Here is a 23,648-nt window from a genome sequence, read left to right as displayed (position 1 = left end):
ATACCAGGGGGTCGAGTGTAAAATCATTTCCTCCTCGTCAATATCAAGCAGAAGCAGCTCAAATTCAGTGAGGCAGCAGGTGCTTACTCAGATGCAAAGCATATGTGTTAAGTCAGAGACACAATTAATCATTTATACATTAGATTATAGTGTCAATAATGCAATGATGAAATCTGAGTTGAAAAAGACAGATGCAGAGACTAAGGTGTTTAAAAGGAAATTTGAACAGGCGACATCCCGAAGAAAAAAAGAAAAGGAAAGGGCTGAGGCAATGTTGGTCCATCTGTAAAAATCTTACTAAGCACACACCAAAATGCAGCGCAAGAGACATGTGGTTGACCTTGTCGCACTCGATGCTGAACTGGTGTTATCCTGTGATTCTAGTCATGAATACAATTATAATGCCTGGTTAAAGGCAGGCCGCTATTGCTTTCACAGCCCTATTGCTTTCAGAATTAGCGAAGCTTCCACAGTCGTAGTTCCATGTTGCCCATCCAAAAGCATCAAGAAACATATCGGTCAATTCATTCTTGACAGAAACTTTACAGACGGAACCTATGTGCCAACAGACTGACATGTTACAGGGGGATTTTAATCCGTCAATGTGATCGCTTTCGTACAACTAGCCTCGTCTTTAGGACAAGAGCTTCACCAAAAATGACATAGTGGATGTGCCAAGGTAAAGCATATGACGTTGTTGTGCCCAGAGCCCACCTGAATTGGGTCTGGCTACTGCTCGTGAGTTATTGAAAGATAACTTTAGGCGAACAGATTAGTTGTAAATGCACATGTTGAAGAACTAACAATGGTCCTGTAATTAGAGTAGGAGTCAATGAAAGTCTTCGTTGACTAGCCTCACGCATGGCAAATGCTCTTATGATTTTTCTATCTTTGGGGTGTGAGTCTCAGTTGGACTACAACCAATTCTTTGTTTAAATATTTCAGCGGAGAAGGAAAACTAGTCACTAAGAAAGGAAAAACAAGTTACCAGGAAGGAAAACAAGTAACGGGACCAGCAGGAAGGAAAACAAGTTACCAGGAGACTCGCTGGCACAAGTGGTAGTAGCCTACGGATTTGCTAGGATAGGAGGTTAAGTTGTCTCTGCAAGGGATTCAGGAGACCGATGCAATCCATATTGATCATATCCTTACTGTGGATACTCTACCCACATTAAAAAAGAGTACATCTACAATGGAAAATGTGCAGCGCTATTCGCACCAGGGGACTGACCTTTTAAAAGTTGCCTAAAACGGAAGTGGGTATTCTCATTATGGCCGGTACACGAGATTTGTATTCCATACGGAAAGTGCATTAAGCAAAACCAAGTCAGCCAACAGCCATGGGCGCCAGCACGGGGGGGCAAGGGGGGCCCTGGAATTTCAAAATGCGATTATTAGTATTATTTATAAGTGTAATATGTATTAATTATGAAGGTTAAAAAGTTGCCCCCAGTGGCGTATCCAGGGGGCGGGAGTTCTTACCCCCTTTTTGTGAGTGATATTATCGTTTTTTGTTCGTTTTTGTCATGGCTTAACAAACTGTTCGAAGCGGCGTGCTTTTTAAGTAATTGAGTCACAAGTCTTAATATAATCTAATGCGAAACCAAAATCGAGCGTAAAACGCCGTTTTTCGTCTTTTGTTTGGTCGACCGTAAACGCTGGAAGTTTTTCTCTTTCGTTATTTCGCAGCTGACGCCTGATAGGATTGTCGACGACGTACGTGATCGCTTTTGCTGGACGTATTTGGCTGTTTCTGATTAGTTTTTTTTACGTCATACTTTCACTGTTTTATGACGTCATTATTCATTAACGTCAGATGAAAAAAATTGCGTGCGTAACTCGTTAGCCAACCACAATACCTCTGGTGATTATTAATTGTATTATCTGATAAGCGAAACACCCAGTTGAAACTATAGAAGGCGGACAAGTTAGCATATAGGAGATGCTACTTGCAATATCAAAGTTGCGAACAGCAAGACGATAACTGAGAAGAAGTTTTTTTACAAGCGGAAGGCGGTCTTAAGTACACAAATCCCTGAGCTGACAGCACAGAGATAATGCAAGCCAGTAACTACTTTGCACTTTGGAGCGAGTAGGCAATAAATCTGTGGCATAAGCAAATACATCACAAAAGTTACTGTAAACACAATCTCTTAGTCGGTAAATTATAGTCATGCGCTCTATAATTCCCTAAGCTGAAAATTCAGGCCGCCCACTATTTATTTTCTGGTTACGCCCCAAATTCCCCCCTGGAAAATTTTCTGCGCCCCTGCCAACAGCCATTCAAACTTGAATTAATTGGATGGACCCTAGTTGGCACTTGTGCGCCAACGGATCCTAACCTTCTATTCCCCTGATTCTCAGCCTTTTGCAAGAATTTTGATAGATGTTTAGTTAACGTGTTTGGGTAATTTTTTAGCGTCTAAACTATATAGTTAACATTTAAGCAGGGATCGACCATGCATAAATCAAATTGAATTATACCTATAGGTTCATCATAGGATGATGGCTATAGTTTATTTGTACTTTTGTTAGCGCCATGCTTGACCGTATTGTTTTTCCTTGTTTAAGCTTTTGCAACACGCCATTTTTTCTCTCTTCTCTCTAAGCCACGGTCCATGTGAGTATTTTACCGTTAAATTGAAAGCTGATTGAACTTCGCTATATCGGCTGTACACTGCGTAAAACCGGGATTGAACTAAATTAAATTTACCGCAGCTGTTCTGTCAGTTGTAAGAGTAGGTCCCTTTTAAGTTTAAGGTGAAACTTTACGTAAGAGAATGTTCTTCTCTCGCAAATTAGTCTCTAAGACTATAAAAAGATGCATTTATTTTTTACACTTGAAGAAGATGTGCCTTTTTGCCTTATCTTTTACGGTTAACCTATCATCCGGTCCTACGTGGTTTACAATGAATTGGCCAATGATATCACACCTAGAATAACCTGACCGTTTTGATTTTTTTCGTGGCAAAGATCCCGATGAGTTTATGCCCCTTGTTGCCTTTTACCTTACAGAGATCTTATGTCCAATCGGGGTTATAAGCCTGCATAGTGTAACTTTATTTGTTTAAACTTTATACCAAGGTTATGATGTTTGTCGTTTTAGGGATTACTTAAATATGGACAAGGCGTTAGTCTGTTTTCGAGTTTCGGTGATTAGAACATTTCAACCTCCTTGATTTCTACAATGAACTATGTTTTTTACGGCTCTATTCCTGCATTGTAGGCTACATTTCCATGGGCGCAAAAATGTGCTTATTTCTAAGAAACGTTTTTATTTTAGAGTTGTGTGCTTAATTTGTCTTATTTTAGTTTTTAAAAGCGTTCTTTATCAATTCTTTTACACTGACGGAGGAGTGAGAGACTTCATTTATTTATATTTTCCAAGTTATTTAACCCAGATTATAACAACAATGCATTAAAGTACAGTCATAATAACAATGGATTGTGATTAATTATTCTAAATCTAAAAAGTACATTGTAGCCCAGTGTTTTGTTTTAGTTAATTAAAAAGAAATAGCAAGCGGTTTACACATGGATGTTTCATCCCTAAAAAGTAAGCCGTTGTCCGTATTTTTATGTTTGAATTGGCTTTCTAGGTGTTTGTAGTGTTTTTATAAGTGTTGAAATATATTGTCTACAGTGCTCAAAAGTTGCACGCAGCGGAGCTTAAGATTTCGAAAATAATTTGCTGTGCAGCACAGCTTGCGAACAACTTGGGGGCTATTAATGGCCCTATTACTTATAAAGTAACCCTATTACTTATGAAGGATAAACATATTATACATCATCCATTTAAAAATTTATCAGAATGAAAATAGTGATAAATACAATTAAAAAATAGAATACTTAAAAAAAAAGGTAATAAATAATTAGTAATAAAGCGAGAAGCGTGATTTATTTTCTATGTTCATGACGAACAATGTAGGTAACTGTTTTCATCTCAAGTTTCGCAAAATGTTGATATCGAAAGCGCATGGCACAAGTTCCGAACATACAGTGAATGTAATGATGAATTCGCTGCATTCTTGCCACGCACTAAATTTTATCCCGCTGTTCGCGATGCCTTATTAAATCTGTTGACCCTACCAGCAAACTACGTGCACTGTAGAAAGATCATTTAGTAAATTACGAGGAGTCAAGACATGGCTAAGATCGACTATGTCAGATGATCTACTCTATTGTGTATGCTAAGCGTGCATCGTGACAATCCAACACACATAGCAAAATATTATAGAAACAGTTATTGACAAAAATGGAAGTGACACCAGAAGACTGCAATTACTATTTAAATAAACATTGTCTAAATTTTTTTCATTATATAAATCAGCGGTTCCCAAACTGGGTCCGTACAGCAGTTTCAGAGGGTCCGCAAGGTGAAAACGTCTTTAAGTTTTTCAACTTTAGGATTTAGCGAATGTTTTTTAACATAACGGCCCCGGTCGAACTAGGGCGCGTCCAAACGTCGACACCAAAACGGCCGATGCCCCTGATCATCCCATATACCTTCTCCCTTTCAGACGTTACTGTGGCCATTTAGGCCTTATTCCGATGAATTTAGGACGTATTCCGACAGATTTGGGTCTTATTCAGACGATTTTGATCTTATTCTGTAGTGGAGGATATAACTGCGTATTTGACTATATTATATGATTGGTCTTACTATGGTTTTATAGAGTTTTTTGCTTTAGGTATTGTTGCTTTTTAGGTTTTTTTGTGTGTTCCCGTTTTAAACATCTTTATTGTCTTTAGTTATGCTTAATTATTATTCGACAATATAGCGATAGCGTGTTTTATGATGTCTCCTGTGACATCATAAAGCATCTATTATGCCGCACTACCTGCTATCATTAGTTAGAAAGTTGTTAGATTATACAGATTTGTGACTGCACTAGTGTACTACGGGAAACATGGGTCAACTGACATTTTCTACTGATATAAACTCGTATGTACATAATAATATCATAGGTAGTGAACCTAAATGTGTACCGGTATATATCCACACTACGGACTTATATACAACGCTTAATTTATCATGTGTAGGTCAAAACATGCTACAGCCTAACCCGATGAACCTTTAAACGATTTAGCTGATGCATTTGAATGTGATAGATAAGTGGCTACGACAGAACCTTGTTTGTCAAAGCTCTTTAAATAAGAAAATTTTATGTTAGAAATTTCAACAGATATCCTAAAGTCATAATAATATTTGATATAATCGACATTTCGCTGTTAAAAAAATATCGGCTAAACCTCATATCATTTATTTTTTTTATTGAAATATTTTGTTAAATAATAAGGGTTTAGTATTTTTTAAACTTCATTACCCGATGGTTAAAATATCTTAGTTAAACCAGCATCGCTTACTTGTACAAATAAAAGTTGAACATGAGCCAGCAACAAACTAATACTTCAGTCATCAAAAAAATATTCCAACTTCTTGTATCCAACTGTATACAATGCTTGCTAGCAAATTGACCCGTCAGTAAATTACTGTGTTACGTCACACAGGAAATACAACAATAAAGTTTTGGTAAATAATTTTTTTATCAACATTTTCTGATATTGCTTATTTATGATCTTTTGCTATACGCGTTATATTTGGAAGAAAATTATTGCTGCACGAAAATGAGATTTTAATGCACGCTTGCCACGAATACGTACGGAATGTTTGAGATTTTCGCTGTACCAAAAAAATCTTAAATTTTCTGCTGTACCAAACATCTTAAACAAGTTAGTCGAATTGAGAAATTATCTCGTTGTAACAGCTCCGTCAGTGGAAGAATTCCAGAACGATTTGGCATTCGACATTTCTATGATGATAGTCGCCGTTCTAATGTCGCTCGGCATTTTTATTACTGGAAGCGCATTCGCAAAGAGGTAAGCACAATATTGTTCATGGCTTTTTATTCAAGTTAAAGTAATTTGAAGTACACCATCAGTCTACTTTTTTTGCCATTTTGAAATATCTAAGCTGACACAGCTTATGCAGATTGCCCCAGGCCTAGGACTAAGCTTGTCATTTTTTTAGAAACGTAAATTCGGGTGGCATATTGAAAACTGCAAATAAACTTAATGTAGACCTAATACAAAATAATTTAACGCAACTAATTAACTTAACGGGGTTGCGGTTGTTTTATATTTTGTCAGGAGGTATTTTTCAGTGCCCTATTTTAAGGGTGGTTTGTCTAAGTAATTTAAATTTTACCCGAAAGTAATGTTCTGTTTTGTGAATAAAATGAGTCAGGTAAATACTTTCTACAATTGCGGCCCTCGTGAAAGCAGCAACAATATTATAATTAGCCGTACATGTTGGCAAAAGCACTGTGTCCATAACAAATTGTATTGGTGTGCACTATTCCCCGGACCAAATCATTCTCAAGCATAGGTTAAACAAAATGTAAGATTCCATTAAGCTGGCCTCTTAAAACCAAATTGCATATTATATTGTACTCTGCGTCATTTGCTTGAGCCGCGTGTTTTTACCGATGATTTAAAAAGGTAATTTACCATGTTACTAAAAAGTAATGTTACAGACAGCGTAATAACCTGGCTTTTTTTCTAAATAAAACATTTTAATTTCTTTAATCGTTAATTGTTAAGCAGCATGTTGGTCATCCCTTGACTATTTTTTCCCCACAAATGTAGTAACATTCTTTAGCCTGTGTGGAAGCAGCATTTAATAAATTTTGCGCGGTAACATAGCAAGAAGTTCTTGAACCAAAAAGTCATTAATTTTAATTAGGGCAATATACCTAATTTGATTTTTATTTCCACGCAGTTAATTGCTATAAAAGCAAATTTTGCGAAACTCTACCTAAATTTTGCGCGGTAACAGACATCAAGAAGTTTTTGAACATATAAGTCTTAAGTTGGAAACATTCAAACATATTTCTATTAAAGCAATCAGCATGTTATAACTTCAATTTAATTTGTAATGCTGAAAACCCGCGACATTTATCGATCCAGAATTACTAACAAACTTTAAACTTTAAGTTATAACAGCAATTGTTTTGACTTGCGTAATATTCATGCAAATAATACCGGCACCAAACTGCGTCATACGTGAAAAAATCCTTGATAATAAAAATTGCTTAACGTTAACGGTTTGCCACGGCGCTCGCTTACCTTCCTCAAACAAATATCTCCCAGCACCCGCCGGTTAATATACATTTACATTTTTTTACTCACCACACACAAAAAATAAACTAGCCTCAGCAACCTCACCCCCAGAAAAATATTTCTTAACACACGCTGGAAAAATAATTAAATAATGTTAAAAAAATTTGCTTGACAGCCTGACCAACCAAAAACTTACTTAGATTTGAGAAAGAAATGCTAAATGGCTAACTCAAGAGTTTTTACATTTTTTATTTTTTTTTTGTAAATCTCAAATTGAAAAATCATAATATCTAAATGGCCCTATTCTTCCCTTTTATTGAAAACAAATTAAAACGGATCTGCTCAATTTACTATTTTTTGCCAAACTACAACTAGATGCTAAAAAAGGATTATATGGCTCTCATGGAAATACAACCAAGAAAATTTGGCTTTTATTGCTTCCTTAGGTAAAACGGTTCCCGACCCCTGCTTTAGCTAAATACAAAATAACTATAGTGTTCGTCAGGGCTGCGGAGTCGGTTAAAAACAACCCGAGTCCGACTCCGGCCAAAAAATACACCCGAGTCCGACTCCGGCCAAATGTAAGATTTTGTCGAGTCCCGAGTCCAGCTCTGACTCTACAGCCTGTATTTTACCCATTTACGCAACTAAATTAAGGTGGATTTTCTGCAATCCACTCATATTGGTGTCATAATTGATCCGCCCGCATTACATATATGGTTTAAAAATATTTCACCATTTCCCATTACACTTTTACAACTTTTTGCCGCCTTAACTATTTTAAAATTTGATACTGCGCAAGCGCACGTCGGACTCGGGACTGGGGTAGTTTTACGCGGTCTTATTCGAGTCCCGAGTCCCGAGTCCGACTCCGAATCCGCAGCCCTGGCGTCCGTGCAATCAACCGGAATGCCACAAGCGATTAAAATCCTAACACCCCTGCGACTTTTCCTGCAATTACAGTGACAGACGGCTCTATTGGAATATGAAACTTAAAAAAAAAGTTTTCGAGTGTTCTAGGTCCAAAAATCCTCTATGTCAGACCAGCTGTATGTCATGTCAGGCCAGTTTGCTTTTCGGACCTGTTCTCTAAAATATCTATTGTATTTGTGTGCACTAATGGTTTTCCGCACACTTTATGTTCTGAACTCTATCGCAACAACTTTTTCCGTAATTTAGGTAAACTTTTTATTAATTCAGGTGTGAATAGGTGTCATACATTGCCCCTAAATAGGTTTTTAGATTTAAGTACGTTTTGCACAAAAAAAAAGATTAGTGAACAAACCACGGAAATATTACGCTCACGAATAATAAATTTAAGGTCAATTACTTGGACTTATTTGGTGTTTTTAACAACACTTATTTTTCTTGTGCAGGTCAAAACTTGTTATGAGCTAACCCGATAAACACTTAAAAGATTTAGCTCAGTGATCTCCAACCTTTTTTAATAGGAGAATTTACATTTCGACCCAACCATGCATAAATGCTCCACTTTCCATAAGCATAACCTCATGTCATGCTCTACTTCCAAGCGATTACAATGTTTCGTTTTTAAGATGGTAATTGCGTTGAATCCCGCTTCACAAACCATGTGGTTAAAAATGAAATGAGTAGGAAAATAGTATTATTCGAGGTGGGTACGTTGATTGCATCGAAGACCAAAAGTTAACATTTGCTGAACCCTGAATCAATTTGCTAAACCCTCAATGAAACATGCACACACATATGTGTGTTAACCACTGTGATATAGCCCTTTTAAATCTTCTTTTTGACAAACGATTACGGCTTACGCATCATTGGTAGCCTACACCGAAAGCCATCGCAGATTCACCGAATCTGTCGATTAATGATCCTATTCAATATTAAGTTTCTTGTACTGACAGAATGTGGCAAGCATTGGTGTATGGTTGTTTCTCGACTAGCAGCTCTCTGAGCCGGTGCATGGCCCAGTTGGTAGAGCGACGGTCCCGATATGGTCGTGAGTTCGAACCTCACTGCCGGCTAGTTGTTTCTAGCCTGCCCCGCTTGCATCATTAATTGTCAGATTCAGGGAGTTTGCGATGGCTTTCAATGAACCCTTTGGATATTTTACCTTAAACGAGTAAACGAAATGCGTTTTGCTGCATCCGCTGTCATAATTAGATATAATATTTAAAGCCTAATTCTTATATCTTCAAAACACGTTGCCGAGGTTTAATAACAAATGTCACGTTGGATGATCTAGCAGCTCTTAAAAGCTTAAAACATCAATTTTATGTAGAAAATTATAAGTATGACGTCATTGTACGAACGAAATACATAAATCTTACTAAAACAGCAGAAGAATGGCGAGTTATGGCGATGTCAAACAAAATTTGAGGCGACCTCAGTTGGGGTCGCGCCCCACAGGCTGAAGACCACTGACTTAACTTATACACTTGAATGTGATAGATAAATACGACAAAACCTTGTTTAACAACGCTCTTTAAATAAGAACACTTTATATTTCTTTCAAAGAAATTTCAACAAAATTACTAAAATCATAATAACATTTGATAAAAACGACATTACCGGCTATACCTCACACCTTTTTTTTCAAATAAAATATTTTGCTTCAGAATATGGCTTTAGTATTTTTTTTACTTCTTAACTTGATAGTTAAAAAAATCAGAGTTAAACCAATATTGCTTTCGATAAACTTGTTGAATTAAAGTTAAAAATAAGCCAACAATCTGCAGTCATCATAAAAGGATTCCAAACTACTTGTATTTAACGACATGCAATGTTTTCTAGCAATTTTACCTGTTAGTAAATTACTCTATTACGTCACACAGGAAACACAACAATAGGGTTTTGGTAAATGCTATTTTTTCAACATTTCCTGATATTGCTTATTGATAAATACACGTTATGTTCAGAGGAAATCATTGCAGTACGAAAATGATTTTATTGCACGGTTAGTGCGAATACTCCCGCTTGAGATTTTTGATGTACAAGGTCGCGGATTGGCAAAAAGGTAAGCACAATAATTTTACGTTTTTTGTGATTTTGAAGTACACTACTTTTACCAAAGATAATTTCTACTGGTATTTATTTGTTTATCCGCGTTTCGGCTAACTATTTAGTAAGCCTTCGTCAGGGAATGACACACACGACCAACAAGACGTAAAGTAAAATGACAAAAAATAATACGCAACGTTTAAAAATAAAAAGTGACAACGCACAACCTAATTGATATATTTTAGGAACTAAGAAAAACTTCCTTTTATATATTCAAGAGATCCGGCCGCTGGTGTATGCCAGAATTCCCGACACAGACGTTTACGATAGTCGGGGTGCCCAACAAGTCGGCTGCAGTCGGGTTATGGCTACGCATTACTTGTCCCTAAACAAATACCAAACTCTGTCGAAATGATGTGTGAAAAATAATGCGAAATAAAATGATCGAAGTGTTACTTAGCCTATTACTTGCTGAATGCTTTAGCATTTTTTATTTGTACAAACTAGAATAAAAATATATGTTTTAGATTTACGGTCCTATATTGTAATGCATATAAATCAGATTTCGGTTGGAAAACTACAATTACCAAACAATAATAAATTTTAATTCTTTCAAACGTTCCCCAGTAAATAGAGTGGAATATACGTCACCCAAAATGTAACACGCTCATATAAACTTACAGCATACGAGCTTAAATATAACATTGTTTTGACAGGGTTTTATTTTGTCCGAATATTATTTGCTGCTTTTAGCGCCAAAGTAACTGGGATCGGCAGAACGATTAAAATTGTAGGAAAACTTTTTTTACTTCGGAAATTTCATCGTGTTGGCAGTTTATTTGTCAAAACAAACAGATCGCAAGGACCCAATAGGATCTAGCATTGCAAATTCAAAAACATTATCTTCGCATTTTTGTTTCAAGTGTAGGCTACTTACCAAACAGCATAAGCTTAGATATATAGATAGGCGTTGGTTGAACTCTGACCAATTAACACCTGCTTTAAAGACACCGGGAAATAGTTTTTTATTCTACCGGTTAAAAAAATCTATAAATGCAATTTTCTGATTAGGCGTAACGAAAATATATGGTTTGAATTAGCAAATGGTGATGTTTATGTTTTCGTTGAAGTTATCTCTTATTTTGAATTTGCACCAATCCACGTGCGAAACGTCATGCATGGCTGAACACCTATAAACAAGTGCACTTGAGGAATTTTGGAATGCATAGATGTAAAAGTATTTAGGCCTTTATAGCTTTCAAATAACCCCTCTTACATATGAAAATTGTTGCGATTTTGTTGATGTTGCGTTGCTTAAGAGTGTGATGCAAAAATAAACCTGGTTGCATTTTAACCTTTTTCAGTATGCGCTAATGTTCTGTTTAGTTTATTAAAACTTTTCCTGAAGTTTGGTGAGGGGCAAGAAAACACTTGTGTGCTCTTTGATTATGAATTCCACTGCCTTCTCGCCAGAGGTCTTTGGCTTGGAATGCTTGCCTAAAATCATGCCAGTGACGTTATGATATCGCTGACCTAGTAAATTTACCACAAATAATTGTCGTTTTTGGCATATATATTGTCCTATTTTTGCGTAGAATTTCACCCCCAAATTTTTTTATCGTGAATCTTTGACGGCCAAAAATTATGGAATGCCGACATGGTATTTGTAACAGTAGCATAAAATCAGTTGTGTTGCAGTTGCCAGTTCGTGTAAATAGATATGTAAGCCTGGCGATGGGGGCTTACAGCAGTAACTTTGTTGTTGAAAGTGGTCAGCAAATTAAGAACTTAAAACCAACAAACCCCCAGTGGATATTTCGACATGCTGAAGTTTGCGACGTACCATTTTCTGATGTAAGTTATTCATGCTTGTATTATAGCTTTTATAAATCCAGTTTCATTTAATTCATTGTATGTAGGTTCTCAGATGTTGGAGAAGGTTTACACTACTAGGAGCCAACAAAAAAGGAATCCTAACTCAACAAAGTTCCATTTGGCAATCAGAAGACAAATTTGTACAACAGGTATAGGCTAGATTGTTAACTTTATGTGTAAGCTGCCTAAAATTATGCATCTGCTGTAACATTACTGCTAGAATTTATGCGGCTGTAATAACATTACATTCTAAATACTGCACTGCTATAAATTAATTTATACCGTTGTTCTGTTCTTAAAGTTTCCAGATGTCAACATATCTACTGTAAAATAAGTCATTTTTAAATTACCCATATCTCTGTTGAATAGTTAGCAAAGTAACTTGCGTCAAGTTATTTTCGAAAATGAGCAAATCGAGTCTTTTAGTTATTGCAAGTCAAGTCGTAGTCCTAGTCAAAGCTAATTTTTTAAATCAGCATAAATTGTTCAACTATTTAAAATGGTAAACTTACCAATAATGACAGACGTTTTTTTGAGCAAACAAAAATGCAGAACACCTAGCTCAGGGGTCAGGAACCTATGGCTTTTTCTGTGACAACATATGGCTCTTTGCATGAAGAAATCTTGCTTGCAGATAAATCCAAGCTGTCGTTTCTCGACATAATCTGTATGAAATTGCACGAAGCCATGGCGGCTTCCCTAACTTTCTATTTCATTTTTTAACACACATAGTAGCAAATGTTCGGTGCTTCGTGCGAATCTCTTTATATCCAAAAGGCCCTATTCTTTCAACAGAACTCTGTAATCAACATTGTGCAAACTTAGCTTATTCATTTTTGGTGCATATTATGTTATGTCCTTTAGATTAGTATAAAAACGGCCCTGCTCAATTTATTATTTTTGCCAACTTATAAGTAGATGTTAAAAAGTATTATATGGCTCTCGTGGAAGTACAACCAAGAATACTTGACTTTTATGGCTCTAATAGCTAAAAAGGTTCCCGACCCCTGACCTAGCTCATGCAAACTGTTTACAACTAAGAATGTTCAAAGTAGAATATCGAGTCCTTGTGCCGTTTATTTTGGGTAATTGGAACTAATATAATTTAACGTTTTACTGCCGATTGTTGCGCCTAATTGTACATACGTGAGTGATTTATATATGTTATTGGTTACTTAACGGATATTGCTGTGTTTTAGATTTTAAGGCAACTGCCTTGGAACAAAAATGGACAGCTCACATTCCAAGTATATCTGAAAGTTTGTTTCTGGTTTCAAAACACAGAGCCAACTGTCAAACTAAAAGGTAAAACTTTTATTTTTAAAATGTGGCACCATTACTTGTTATACCACCAAGAGTACTTGATAACCTTAAATTATGTCAATGGTTAAATATAAAGGCTTGCTTTTTTAGTGAAATATTCTGTTTAAGATGAGTGTATTTTTAAATGAAGATTATTAAGTTAAAAAATGATTGATATATTGAGGAGAACAGTTGTTGAGAATCAAGAATACTAATAATTTTAAAACTCTTTTTTACATACACATTCAATTAAAAACTGGGTTAAGAATAAAAGGTGTGACCACTTGTGTAAATAAATCTTTCTTTTCAATTTAAGTTGCCTATGGCCTCCTTAACAATGGACAACCAGTGACAAGTGAAATATTGCAGAGAGTATTAAAGCATGTTTATCAAGGCATAGAACAAGAAGAACTTCAGAGAATGGCTGACAATCTAATAACTCAGGTAATAACAAAAGGAAATTGAAATTTTATTTAATTGCTTCACACCATAATGTGGCAATACAACCCCAGGTGTGCGGCATTCCCGAAGGTGTGTTACTTGCGCTTTTAAGGGTTATTTTTAATAATTAGTCGATTTAACGTGAAAAATGTTTATTTCATTAAGGTAGGTATTTTGGCCTTATACAATAGTCCGGGTGAATTTTTTGAATTCTCTATAATATTTAAAACATTTTTTTGGCTTTTTTTAAACCTAAAACCTTCTATCGCCTGAAGTCAAATATCACAAAGTAATTTCTTACTGACTCATTTACCAGGAACTACCATTAGTATAACCATACAACATTTGTTTTTAAACTTTTCATTAAAGTAGAAAGGGAGATTAACCATATGCTCCAATCCCATGAAATATTGTAAATATATTATTGGTATTTTTTTATTGTGTAGTTAGTCTTGGCAGCTGTTACAAAATAAATTAGGCAAAAAAGAAAAAAACACAAAGCACCAATGTCAGGTTTCAATTTTTGAATGCTATTAAAATTCCTCTGTTCTGTAAGCAGCAAGGGGGTACAATTTTCAGGACTTCGGAATTTTGATCGACATCGGAAATTTCTGCAAAATAAGTCTGCAAAAACCGACAAATCTTGATATAAACGAATATATAACATAAAATTTTGGGCACCTTTGGCTGTTATCATTATAAACATTTTCCCTTGGCTGCCTAGGATATTTTCTGAAGTTGTCTGTTGTCCACCGACATATGTTTTGTTTGTGTGCCACCGAATTGTTTTAGCTCTGTTTGTGTGCCGCAAATGGAAAAAAGGTTGCGGGCATTGGCTTGGACAGTACTTTGAAGTTGCATTTTCAACTATGTTTTGTATTAAATAAAAAGTATTTGATATGGCTGTTTTAAAGTTGCCCTGTAAGATTCTTTACAATGCTTGCTCTTTCTAGGTTTGCCTAAAAATGTTTTGTTTCTTTCAATTTAGGCTGATGTTGAAAATGATGGCCATGTTGATGAGGAGCATTTCGTTGAGTTCGCTAAAAAAATACCATTCCGTGAGTTTGCACCCATCCTCCGTTTCAGCATCATTCCACTAGACATGCTTGATTTCCCTCCACAAGAAGTTTAATGACTTTATTTTGTTTCGGAACACTAAACATGGTTCTGTTCATAATCTTCAGTAGAAAAAGAGTGGCCCAAATAAATGATAAAAGAGTCATTCTTTTATGTGCATATGTTTTCGGCAAAATAAAATTTTACCGCACTGAAGATGACATAAGCACTTGCCGAAACGTATGCAAATAAAAAAATGAATCTTTTATCAACGGCCACAATTTTTTTTTGGTATTTACAAAAAATAATTCTTTGTGTAAAACTATTATAAAAATGTTGCCAGTATATGATTGGCCACAAGCGTAGAAATATTTTGGCAAAGTTCTACAAAGGCAGAAAACTGATTTATGTATGATTGCATAATGCAGACCAAGTAAATGTATTTTTTTGTAAAATAAAATACAACTGTGTTAATGATTGCAAACTTAGACCAATTAAAGTGTCATTGTTGATTGAATAAAGTGTTTGTTATTAAATGTGTTGTTTTTTGCTATTTAATTTGCATTAAAGCTTTTTTTTTGTAACTTGTTTTCATGAATATTATCACTGTTAAGCCTGTGCCTTTCTAGTTGCCGTTCATATTCCTTTGGCCATAAATGTTTGTATATCATTAGATTCATTAGGCTTTTTAACAAATTATGCATTTTTTTATTGTGTTCCAAGTGTTCTTGAATTTGATGCCTTCTATTTTATGCATATTATGCAAATAGTTTTAATAAGAAATCTCAAGTATATATATATTTATTTTAGCCGAAATCAAAACTAGCAATTATTATATATATATCTAAGCTTACATATTTTTTTATTTCCAAATGTGCTCGTGTTTTTATAGTATTTTTATTTTTCCACACTAAGTCTTGTTGATTCAAGATGAAAAAAATAATATGACGTATCACCCGCTCCGTTAGAAATTAGTGCATTTCTAAGCAAAAAGGCCTACGACAATTAGGGCATCCAATGGCAGAAAAGTCTAGACGTTTAGACCTTGAGGTCTTGGCAATGCACTAATTTGGACCTTTAGGTAAACTCCCGGTGTTGATAAATTGAAAATATTCGCTGAACATTCACAAAAGATTACAAAAAGTGTGAGATAGCATTAATATCATTTGACCCACCCTAACCCAAACGCTAACCCGAACCCTAACTCAAATAATGTGCGTTAATGTAATAATTATATATTTGAATGCTGGTGAAAAAGCCCAAACTCGGGTGGGCATAAGATAGTTTCTCGTCTGTGGTACCATAGGATTGTTACGTCACAAATTGAGGTATTGGAACCTAAAGGGTTTATGTAATTATTAATTCAATGCACATTATTTGGGTTAGGGTGCTTGTTCACGTTTGGGTTTAGGTAGGTCAAGTATTATTAAACTTAATCTTTTGAAGCACAATGTTAAGTCAAATACGTGCATTGTCCGAGACCTCAAAGTCTAAAAGTCGGACTTTTTGATCCTTTGGATGCACTAATTGCCATAGACCTTTTTGCTTAGAAATGCACTAATTTCTAACGGATCTGGTGGACATATGATGTATATATATATGACTAAATTTACAGCTTACTTTATGAAGTTTTTTTCTAAAATATATACATTTACATAACATCACCTCCCTCCAAAAGTTTACTTTGATTATTCCAAATTCTATTGCAACCATATACAATAATATTTTATAATTGTTGTTGTTTACTTTTTTCAGGTAAGCTCCATTTAGGACTGTTGCGTAACGCAGCAAAAACATACATAGGGTTTTATACTGGTTTACCTGTCAGCATTAAGACATGCAAAGTGATGACTCAGCATGTCATTATTCTGAAAGACGGCCAGGCCCAAAATCAAATTTACCAAGTTTCGATGGCAGTGAACTGAAAGAAATAAAGGACTTTGAATTGAAGAAAAAGGAGCTCATTCACAAAGCATTTGAACTTGAAATTAACAGTGGAGCTTCAGTGAGTAGTTTTTAAAAGCACCCATTTTTTTGGCATTTGTATAGCAGTTCTAACATTAATGTTTTAAATTGAATAACTGAAATAAGTTTTGTCACTTAACTAAATAGATTTATATAGCTTTACAGTCAATTAAAATTAAATATAGTTAGATATTTTAGGCTTATATCATTACTTATCTAATATTACTTTTTAATTTACTCTGTTTACAAGGTATTCATCAGTATAAAATCTCAATCTGGTGATATATCCTATTATTCTACGGACTGCAGCATCCTTGAACAAGTGAAACAAACCCCCTTAATTTCAAATGATTCCTACCAATACAGCAGGCATTGCTTTGCTCCAGATTTGGTAAAATCGTCAAAGTGCTTGCTGGAACAAGGCACAGTTGTCAATGAAAATCCAGTCAATATTTTTGAAACCACAGATTCTACTCGTCCAAGGATAATCCCACTTCTCAAGAATCACCATCGTAAAAGTAATGGAAAGTTGGAAAAGGTGTTGAAACATTTGTCTTCGACATCTGCTAAAGATTCAACTATAACTTCCAATTTCATAATGCAAAGCAGTGAACCATCTGTCCTAGAGCCAAAAACGTGTTTAGAAGACCAAACTGTTTCAAAATTGAATAAAACCATTCCAGAAAAATTGCAGGGAGAAACTTTGAAGCAACACAGTGCTGATTGTTCCGTAAGTAAGACACAAACCTCATCTCATATTACTGGTGTGGTAGTAACGGACAACAGAAACACAAAAGAAGATAACCAAAAGTTTTCTGTTGCTGGTACAACTGATTTATCTGTTCAGAGTTCAGTTCAAAAAGGTAAAGAAAACATCCTCATAGTAAACACAGTAGAGAAACTACCTGCAAAAACTGGAAGTGCTAAGAGCAAACAACAAAATTTAACAATCAAGCCAAATACCAAAACACCTCAAACAAAACAAAATGATAAAGGTTCAGGTGTTATTCTCTTAACTTCAAACAACAAGCCATTATCCTCAGTAAATAGCAACAGCACTACAAACTCTTGTCGAGAAACCAATCCTATTTTCTCCAAACCACCAAATATTACATGGATGTCTGACTTACTTGTTGTTCCTGAAAATTGCCGAAATGTGAGCAGAAAAAGAAAGCCTTCCACAGAGATAGGCAACGTTGCCAAACATCAGCATTTGCAAGTTGTGTCTAATGCTGCGCAACCAATCTCAGAACAGAATACTAAAAACTTACATACTACCAAACCCACATCTCACAGTACACCTAGTATATCTTTGGAAAATAGCTCCCCGCACTCAACGACATGCCCTATTTTTTCCCGACAGATGAATGTCATTGCTACAACTGACTCTATTGTTAAAAGTGTAGCCCCCAAAAAGGCCGGCAATTCCCAAGAGGTAATGATGACAAGTAAACCCCTGACAGAGGTTTGCAATAATTCCAAACAACTGGTTTCACTACCTTATCAAAATACTGCACAGCTAATAGTGAAACAAACTTCTGGAGGCTTAGATGTCATTGCCCCAACTTCCAAACTTTCACCAGAGGCATCCCCTGAAAATGACCATGAGAGTACACAGTCTTGCAAAGCAACCAATAGACTTTCATCAAAAAACCTAAAAACTACTTGTACAATGGTGTCAGTTGATTATAAGAGTACCAATGAACAAGGGGAAAAAGATTGCCAGAACCACAGAAAACAGAAACCCTCCCAGGAGAATGACAATGTTGTCAAGCAATCTGATTTACCGGTAACGGCTAATGCTGTACAACAAAAAAATAAAGAAAAAACTGAAGACTTGCATGTCACCACATCAGATTCTAAAATTACACGCAACTTATCTTTTGAAAACAGCCAAATTACAAGCAAACAAAATACAACTTTGTGTAAACAGTTACACAAATCTGGTAATACTGATTGCCCTCTTAAGAGTGCACTTCAAAATAAGGAAGACAATTGCCAGAAAATTAACAGAAAGCGAAAGCTCTCAACAGAGAAGCCCATACGTGATACTAATCCACTGGAAACTAAACAAAACACTGTAGGCCTACATAGTTCTTCTTCAACTTCTAAAACTACACTTGACTCAACCCCTGAAAGTGAAAGTAGAGTTGTACACTCATCTGGTAAAATCCAATCGTGTAAACAGATCAATAATGTTGGTATGACTTATTTAACTGTAGGCAGTTTACCAGCAAAACCCAGTACTACACAACTTAAAACAAATTCAAGTACTACAGATTTACATGCAGGCACTTCAAAAAAAGGTTTGGAACAATTAGTAAAAAGGGTATTGTTGCCAAAAGAAATAAATGATGCAACAATCCAAATCAAAAATAGTTCTTCAAAAATGGTTACATGCCCACCAAAAAATAGTGCTTTAATCACACCAAAAAATCCTAATAGCACTATTGCTACAGAAGCCATGGATTATCAGTTACAACAGCCAGCAAGTCATATTCAAATGAAAGAACAAATTTCTAAGGAAAAACCTTTTATATTACCATCTGTTGCCAAAGCCAAGCTTTTGCCATGTCCATTTGGTCATAACAAACTTGATCCAATTAAAGAATTTCCTCTAAAATGCATAGAAAACTCTATGAAGTTACCCTCTATCCCAAGCAGCCTCTCAACTACGTTTGGTCTTAACTCACTTGTTTCTATGAAAGATACCTCTATTGATTGTATGCCAACCTCTTTGCAATCACTATGTGATTCCAGCAACTTGTTAAATCTGTTTTGTTGCAACACACTGGAATCTTTCAAAGAGACCACTGAACAATCCACCCCAAGCAACACTTTACCTGACAATTGTTTTGTTCCTTATGACTGGGAATATCTAAAGCCACAAAATAATATTTCACTGTTTGATCAACTGAAAATGAAAAATACCTCTGCGAAGACTTTGTTAACGAACAAAACTGACATAAGTGGTATTAAAAGCAAACAGTACATTGCTGAAGATAAAATCAGTTGTTCTACACATGTGAAAGAAAAAACAAAATTGACATCCGAAAAAAAGCAACAAAAGTGTGTTAAATCTTCAGCGAGCAAGTCAAAATGTAATACTGTGAAGGATTTTACAACCATTCCTGCACCAGCAGTAAAAAACTCCAAGCAAAAGAAAGCACTTAAGTTCTGGCAAAAACCTCTTCCCAAGCTCTCTATTCCAAATAAAGTCATGCAAAATTGGAAGAAAGAGATTGAAAGTAAACTTTCACCAGCCTGGCTTAAGTTTGACATGCAGCTTCAAAAAAATGTTGCCAAATGGAGCAAAAAAACAATTGGACTGATTGACTTTCTTAACAATATGAAATGTATGTCTGTGGTTTGGAGTGACATTTGCAACCGTACTGGCACCTGGAACAACACGCAAAGGGCTCGCTTAGTTGCCGAAGCCCTTTCAACATCTAAAATCATTTCGATATCACGGGTATATTTTGTTTAGCTTTTTGTAGGAAATATATTTTATTTGGTAACCACGTTGTCAGTTTGCCAAGCATCAGTTCATTCGTCAATTTCACACCTGTAAAATCGATACTATTTATTAGTTTATTGCAATTATGTAATTAACATTTATTTTATTGGATATCTGCTAAGGCAGTGATATTTCCTTGCTTTTTTACATTTTCAGTATGAGGTTTAGAATTTTTTTATTTGTTTTTAGGATAGGAGGATGTCAATTCAAAAGAGAAGCCCTGTGGTACAACAAAACATACTTACCACATCAAAGTAGTTTCACCATAACAGTTTCATTGTCCATCTTTTTTGTGTTTAAAACTTTGTTATCTTTCTTCTATTATGTTCACTGTGGTTTTGTGTTCACTGTCACCGTTTTTTTTCTCTATTCAAATGTGTTGCTAGTTCTGTATGCTGTGATTTCTGTCAGGTAAAAAAGTTTTTTTAGTGACCTTTTTTCTTTTGAAAAAAACTGTTCTTTTCACATCAGTGAAATCTTTTGGTGACCATTAGAAAATCTCTTTAATATATCTGCCTACAAGAGTGCCTTTAACTTGTTAAAAGCGTTATGCAGCAGAAGGTCGCAGTGAAACATAGTACAATTTAAAAATATAGTGCAATGAAATAAGTGTTCAAAATGCGTTCCATGTTCAAGCACAACATACCGCAAGTCCTAAGCACCTTTCTAAAAACTTATAATTCTTTGCTTTTTGTTCAGGCACGTAGCTGTAGCAGCAATAACACAATTCATTCTTGTAACTGGCATTCGGTTGCTGATGCCACTAATGTTGTGGTTTGAACGCTGATCTACTGGTGATAAAACTGCCGTACTGACTTATGAGCTAGTGCAAGTACTAGTAAGGTGACTCAAGCACTGGTCTACTTGTACTCACACTCTTGCCCTGTTCCTACCACTGGTGTGCCGGTTCAAGTGCTGAATAACTGGTTCAAACTCTAATGTTCTGGTTCTCACACTCATGTTTTATTTCAACCACTGGTGTGTTGGTTCAAGTGCTGAATAACTGGTTCAAACTCTAATGTTCTGGTTCTCACACTCATGTTTTATTTCAACCACTGGTGTGTTGGTTCAAGGGCTGGATAACTGGTTCAAACGCTTATATTCTGATGCTGACACTGGTGTTCTGGTTTAACCGCTCATGCTATCCCTGGCGTACTGGTACTACAAATAGTGTGCCCGTTTAAGTAGTGCTGTTTTGGTTCAAACGCTGGTGTTTTTAATACTGACACTTGCGTACTGGTGCTACAAATATTGTTCTAATTCAAGCGCTGATGATAAGACCGGTGTATTGGTTTACACTCAGGTGTTGACACCATTACCTTATACACAAGTGTCCTAGTTTAAGCGCTGGTGATTGACAATGGTTGCCAGGAAAACCGCAATGGTCGCCCCTCGGCTCTTCCAGCATCCTGAGCCCAGCGGCCAAGCCGCGACACTCGTTGACACAACGCCAAGACCCACTGGGCGTCCGCGAAAGAAGAACGTAAGGCCCCTGCATACCCTAACGTCGATATCCGAGTGGGAGCGGGCATTTTCCGCCCACAAGCTGTTGATAGCCCATTGGGCTCTGACAAACACCGCGAGAAAAAGAGTTTCAGGACCAAAAAAATTGTCACTTCGATCTGTTGGCGTTCTGTTGGCGTTCTGCTGGCAGCTCATTGGGAACTGGCGGTCAAGGCAAGAAAAAAACGGCTAAAACTAAGACAACTGGTAGTCTAAATACTTCTGTTAGTAGACCATTGGATTCAAAAGGTCAATGCAAGAAAAAATCGGTGAAGAGCAAGAAAACTGGTAATCATAGTGCTCGTGTTAAATCCAAACTAAAGCCCTCTACAAATCCGCCTAAAGCAAAAAACGTGGAATCGGAGTCCAAGAAAGTCGCGGGTTTGCGTCCAAAAACGGGACAAACTCGTGGTACGCAGAAAAGTCGACCAAACTCCTCCAGTAATGCAACTACATCCACCGAAAAACTTCCAAAAATGAAACGTACTTTAGGAAAAAGCAACAAGAAGCAAATCCTTTACGGTTTAAGTAAGCGCCCTAGGTTTAACGAAGACCTACCGCTGCCTTACGAGCATCAGCGGGAAAATGCACCTCTGGATCCCGCCAAACTTCCTACGCGCGAGGAGCTGTGCAAGCAAGTGCGAGACGAATTCGACGAGAAGCTGTCAGAGAATTTTCTAGCCAAAGATGAGCAGCTGTATCAATACGTCACCAAGATCGAATCGAGACGCTTACAGATGTGCCCGATTACCATGCTTCATCAGCTGACAGCCTTCGAAAATTTGGCTTTGGACATAAAGCGGCACACTGGCCACTTCACCAAGTACCAGTATAAGACGTTCCTGCGAGAAGCTCTGTTTCAGTCGAACAAGATCCACGTTCTCGGGGTGAGTGTCTGTGTTGTGGTGATTTATGGCCTAAGTTGAGCGCTTTTAAATTGACCTACAGGTATAAGACTACTTAAACTAAGTGCCCTTAAGTCATGTTTTGTTTTTGTTTATAGATTTGGGCCTTCATGGGGTAAACTGACTGGCATTTGATCAAAACACACTTTAAGTCTTGTTACGTATCAAGCATGTTAGTTGAGATACTGTTTTGCGTTATATATCAATTGTGAAACAATTGGCCAACCACCATTTAATAAAAAACAGAAACCCCATGCAAAAAAAAACTATAATTCTAAAAATAAGTTTGTCTTTTTGGTAATTTTAAAATTTGTGATGTTTTTCAGAATGTCCAGATCAGAAGAAAAGCTAAACGGTCGAAACCGATCCGGATAAGCCCGATACAGAAAAAGGCTCGCATTCAGTAGGCCTCGAACAGCTGATGAGAAAAACTGCAAAGCTTTGAAAGATCACGCCACTTTACTGCCATGCTGCTTCTGTTGTTTGATTCACCTTCATATTCCTGATCAAGTTCCTTGCGCAATGTCTTTACCTGCGGAGCTCAAAAAAAATCGTGCGAGTGTTTATTTTTTTAATTTTTTAGTAACGTTGCCAATGATTATTGTAATACGTTAACGTAAATAGTTTGGTGGTTAAAATCGTGAAATTTTACCGCCCTATCAGATTACGGTTTGTCAATTTTTATCTTCGAACAGTTTGCTGTAAATGAAGGTGCCGTTGAGTTAGATAGCATTGTGTTAAGGCCAATTTTAGAAACAAGTTGATTAAAAAACGTCCCATGTTCAAGCACAGCACACCACAACTGCTTTCTACAAACTATGTTCTTTTGCTTTTTGTTCAGGCATGTAGGTGTAGCAGTAATAACAAAATTTGTTTTGGTAACTGGCGTTCGGTTGCTGATGCCGACACTAATGTTGTGGTTCAAACGCTGATCTACTGGTGCTGAAACTGGTGTACTGGCTTATGAGTACTGCTGAGCTGAT

The 23,648-nt window shown here is 36.2% G+C and overlaps 2 protein-coding genes across 2 annotated transcripts; both read left to right on the top strand.

The window, feature by feature from the left end:
- The first annotated feature begins 11,804 nt into the window (after window positions 1-11,804).
- LOC146164805 (uncharacterized) lies at window positions 11,805-15,782 on the top strand. Its single transcript, XM_083382294.1, has 5 exons — window positions 11,805-11,955; window positions 12,021-12,125; window positions 13,176-13,281; window positions 13,595-13,722; window positions 14,708-15,782. Exons 1-5 carry the CDS (start codon window positions 11,836-11,838, stop codon window positions 14,849-14,851), a joined length of 603 nt encoding a protein of 200 aa, XP_083238420.1. The 5' UTR covers window positions 11,805-11,835; the 3' UTR covers window positions 14,852-15,782.
- Window positions 15,783-16,583: 801 nt separating this feature from the next.
- LOC146164804 (uncharacterized) lies at window positions 16,584-23,128 on the top strand. Its single transcript, XM_083381311.1, has 4 exons — window positions 16,584-16,780; window positions 16,991-20,212; window positions 20,447-22,647; window positions 22,992-23,128. Exons 3-4 carry the CDS (start codon window positions 22,237-22,239, stop codon window positions 23,070-23,072), a joined length of 492 nt encoding a protein of 163 aa, XP_083237437.1. The 5' UTR covers window positions 16,584-16,780; window positions 16,991-20,212; window positions 20,447-22,236; the 3' UTR covers window positions 23,073-23,128.
- Window positions 23,129-23,648: the final 520 nt, after the last annotated feature.

Source organism: Ascidiella aspersa, chromosome 2, assembly GCF_963924565.1.
Source record: "Ascidiella aspersa chromosome 2, kaAscAspe10.2, whole genome shotgun sequence".
Classification (NCBI taxonomy): domain Eukaryota; kingdom Metazoa; phylum Chordata; class Ascidiacea; order Phlebobranchia; family Ascidiidae; genus Ascidiella; species Ascidiella aspersa.
Note: the sequence above shows the minus strand (reverse complement) of the source record. Positions and strands in the feature narration are given on the sequence as shown.

Coding starts and splice junctions, on each gene's coding strand:
- LOC146164805 (XM_083382294.1), top strand. CDS start 11,836: ATGGGGGCTTACAGCAGTAACTTTGTTGTTGAAAGTGGTCAGCAAATT. Junction 12,126..13,175: donor AAGACAAATTTGTACAACAG/GTATAGGCTAGA, acceptor GCTGTGTTTTAG/ATTTTAAGGCAACTGCCTTG. Junction 13,282..13,594: donor GCCAACTGTCAAACTAAAAG/GTAAAACTTTTA, acceptor TTTCAATTTAAG/TTGCCTATGGCCTCCTTAAC.
- LOC146164804 (XM_083381311.1), top strand. CDS start 22,237: ATGAAACGTACTTTAGGAAAAAGCAACAAGAAGCAAATCCTTTACGGT. Junction 22,648..22,991: donor ACAAGATCCACGTTCTCGGG/GTGAGTGTCTGT, acceptor GATGTTTTTCAG/AATGTCCAGATCAGAAGAAA.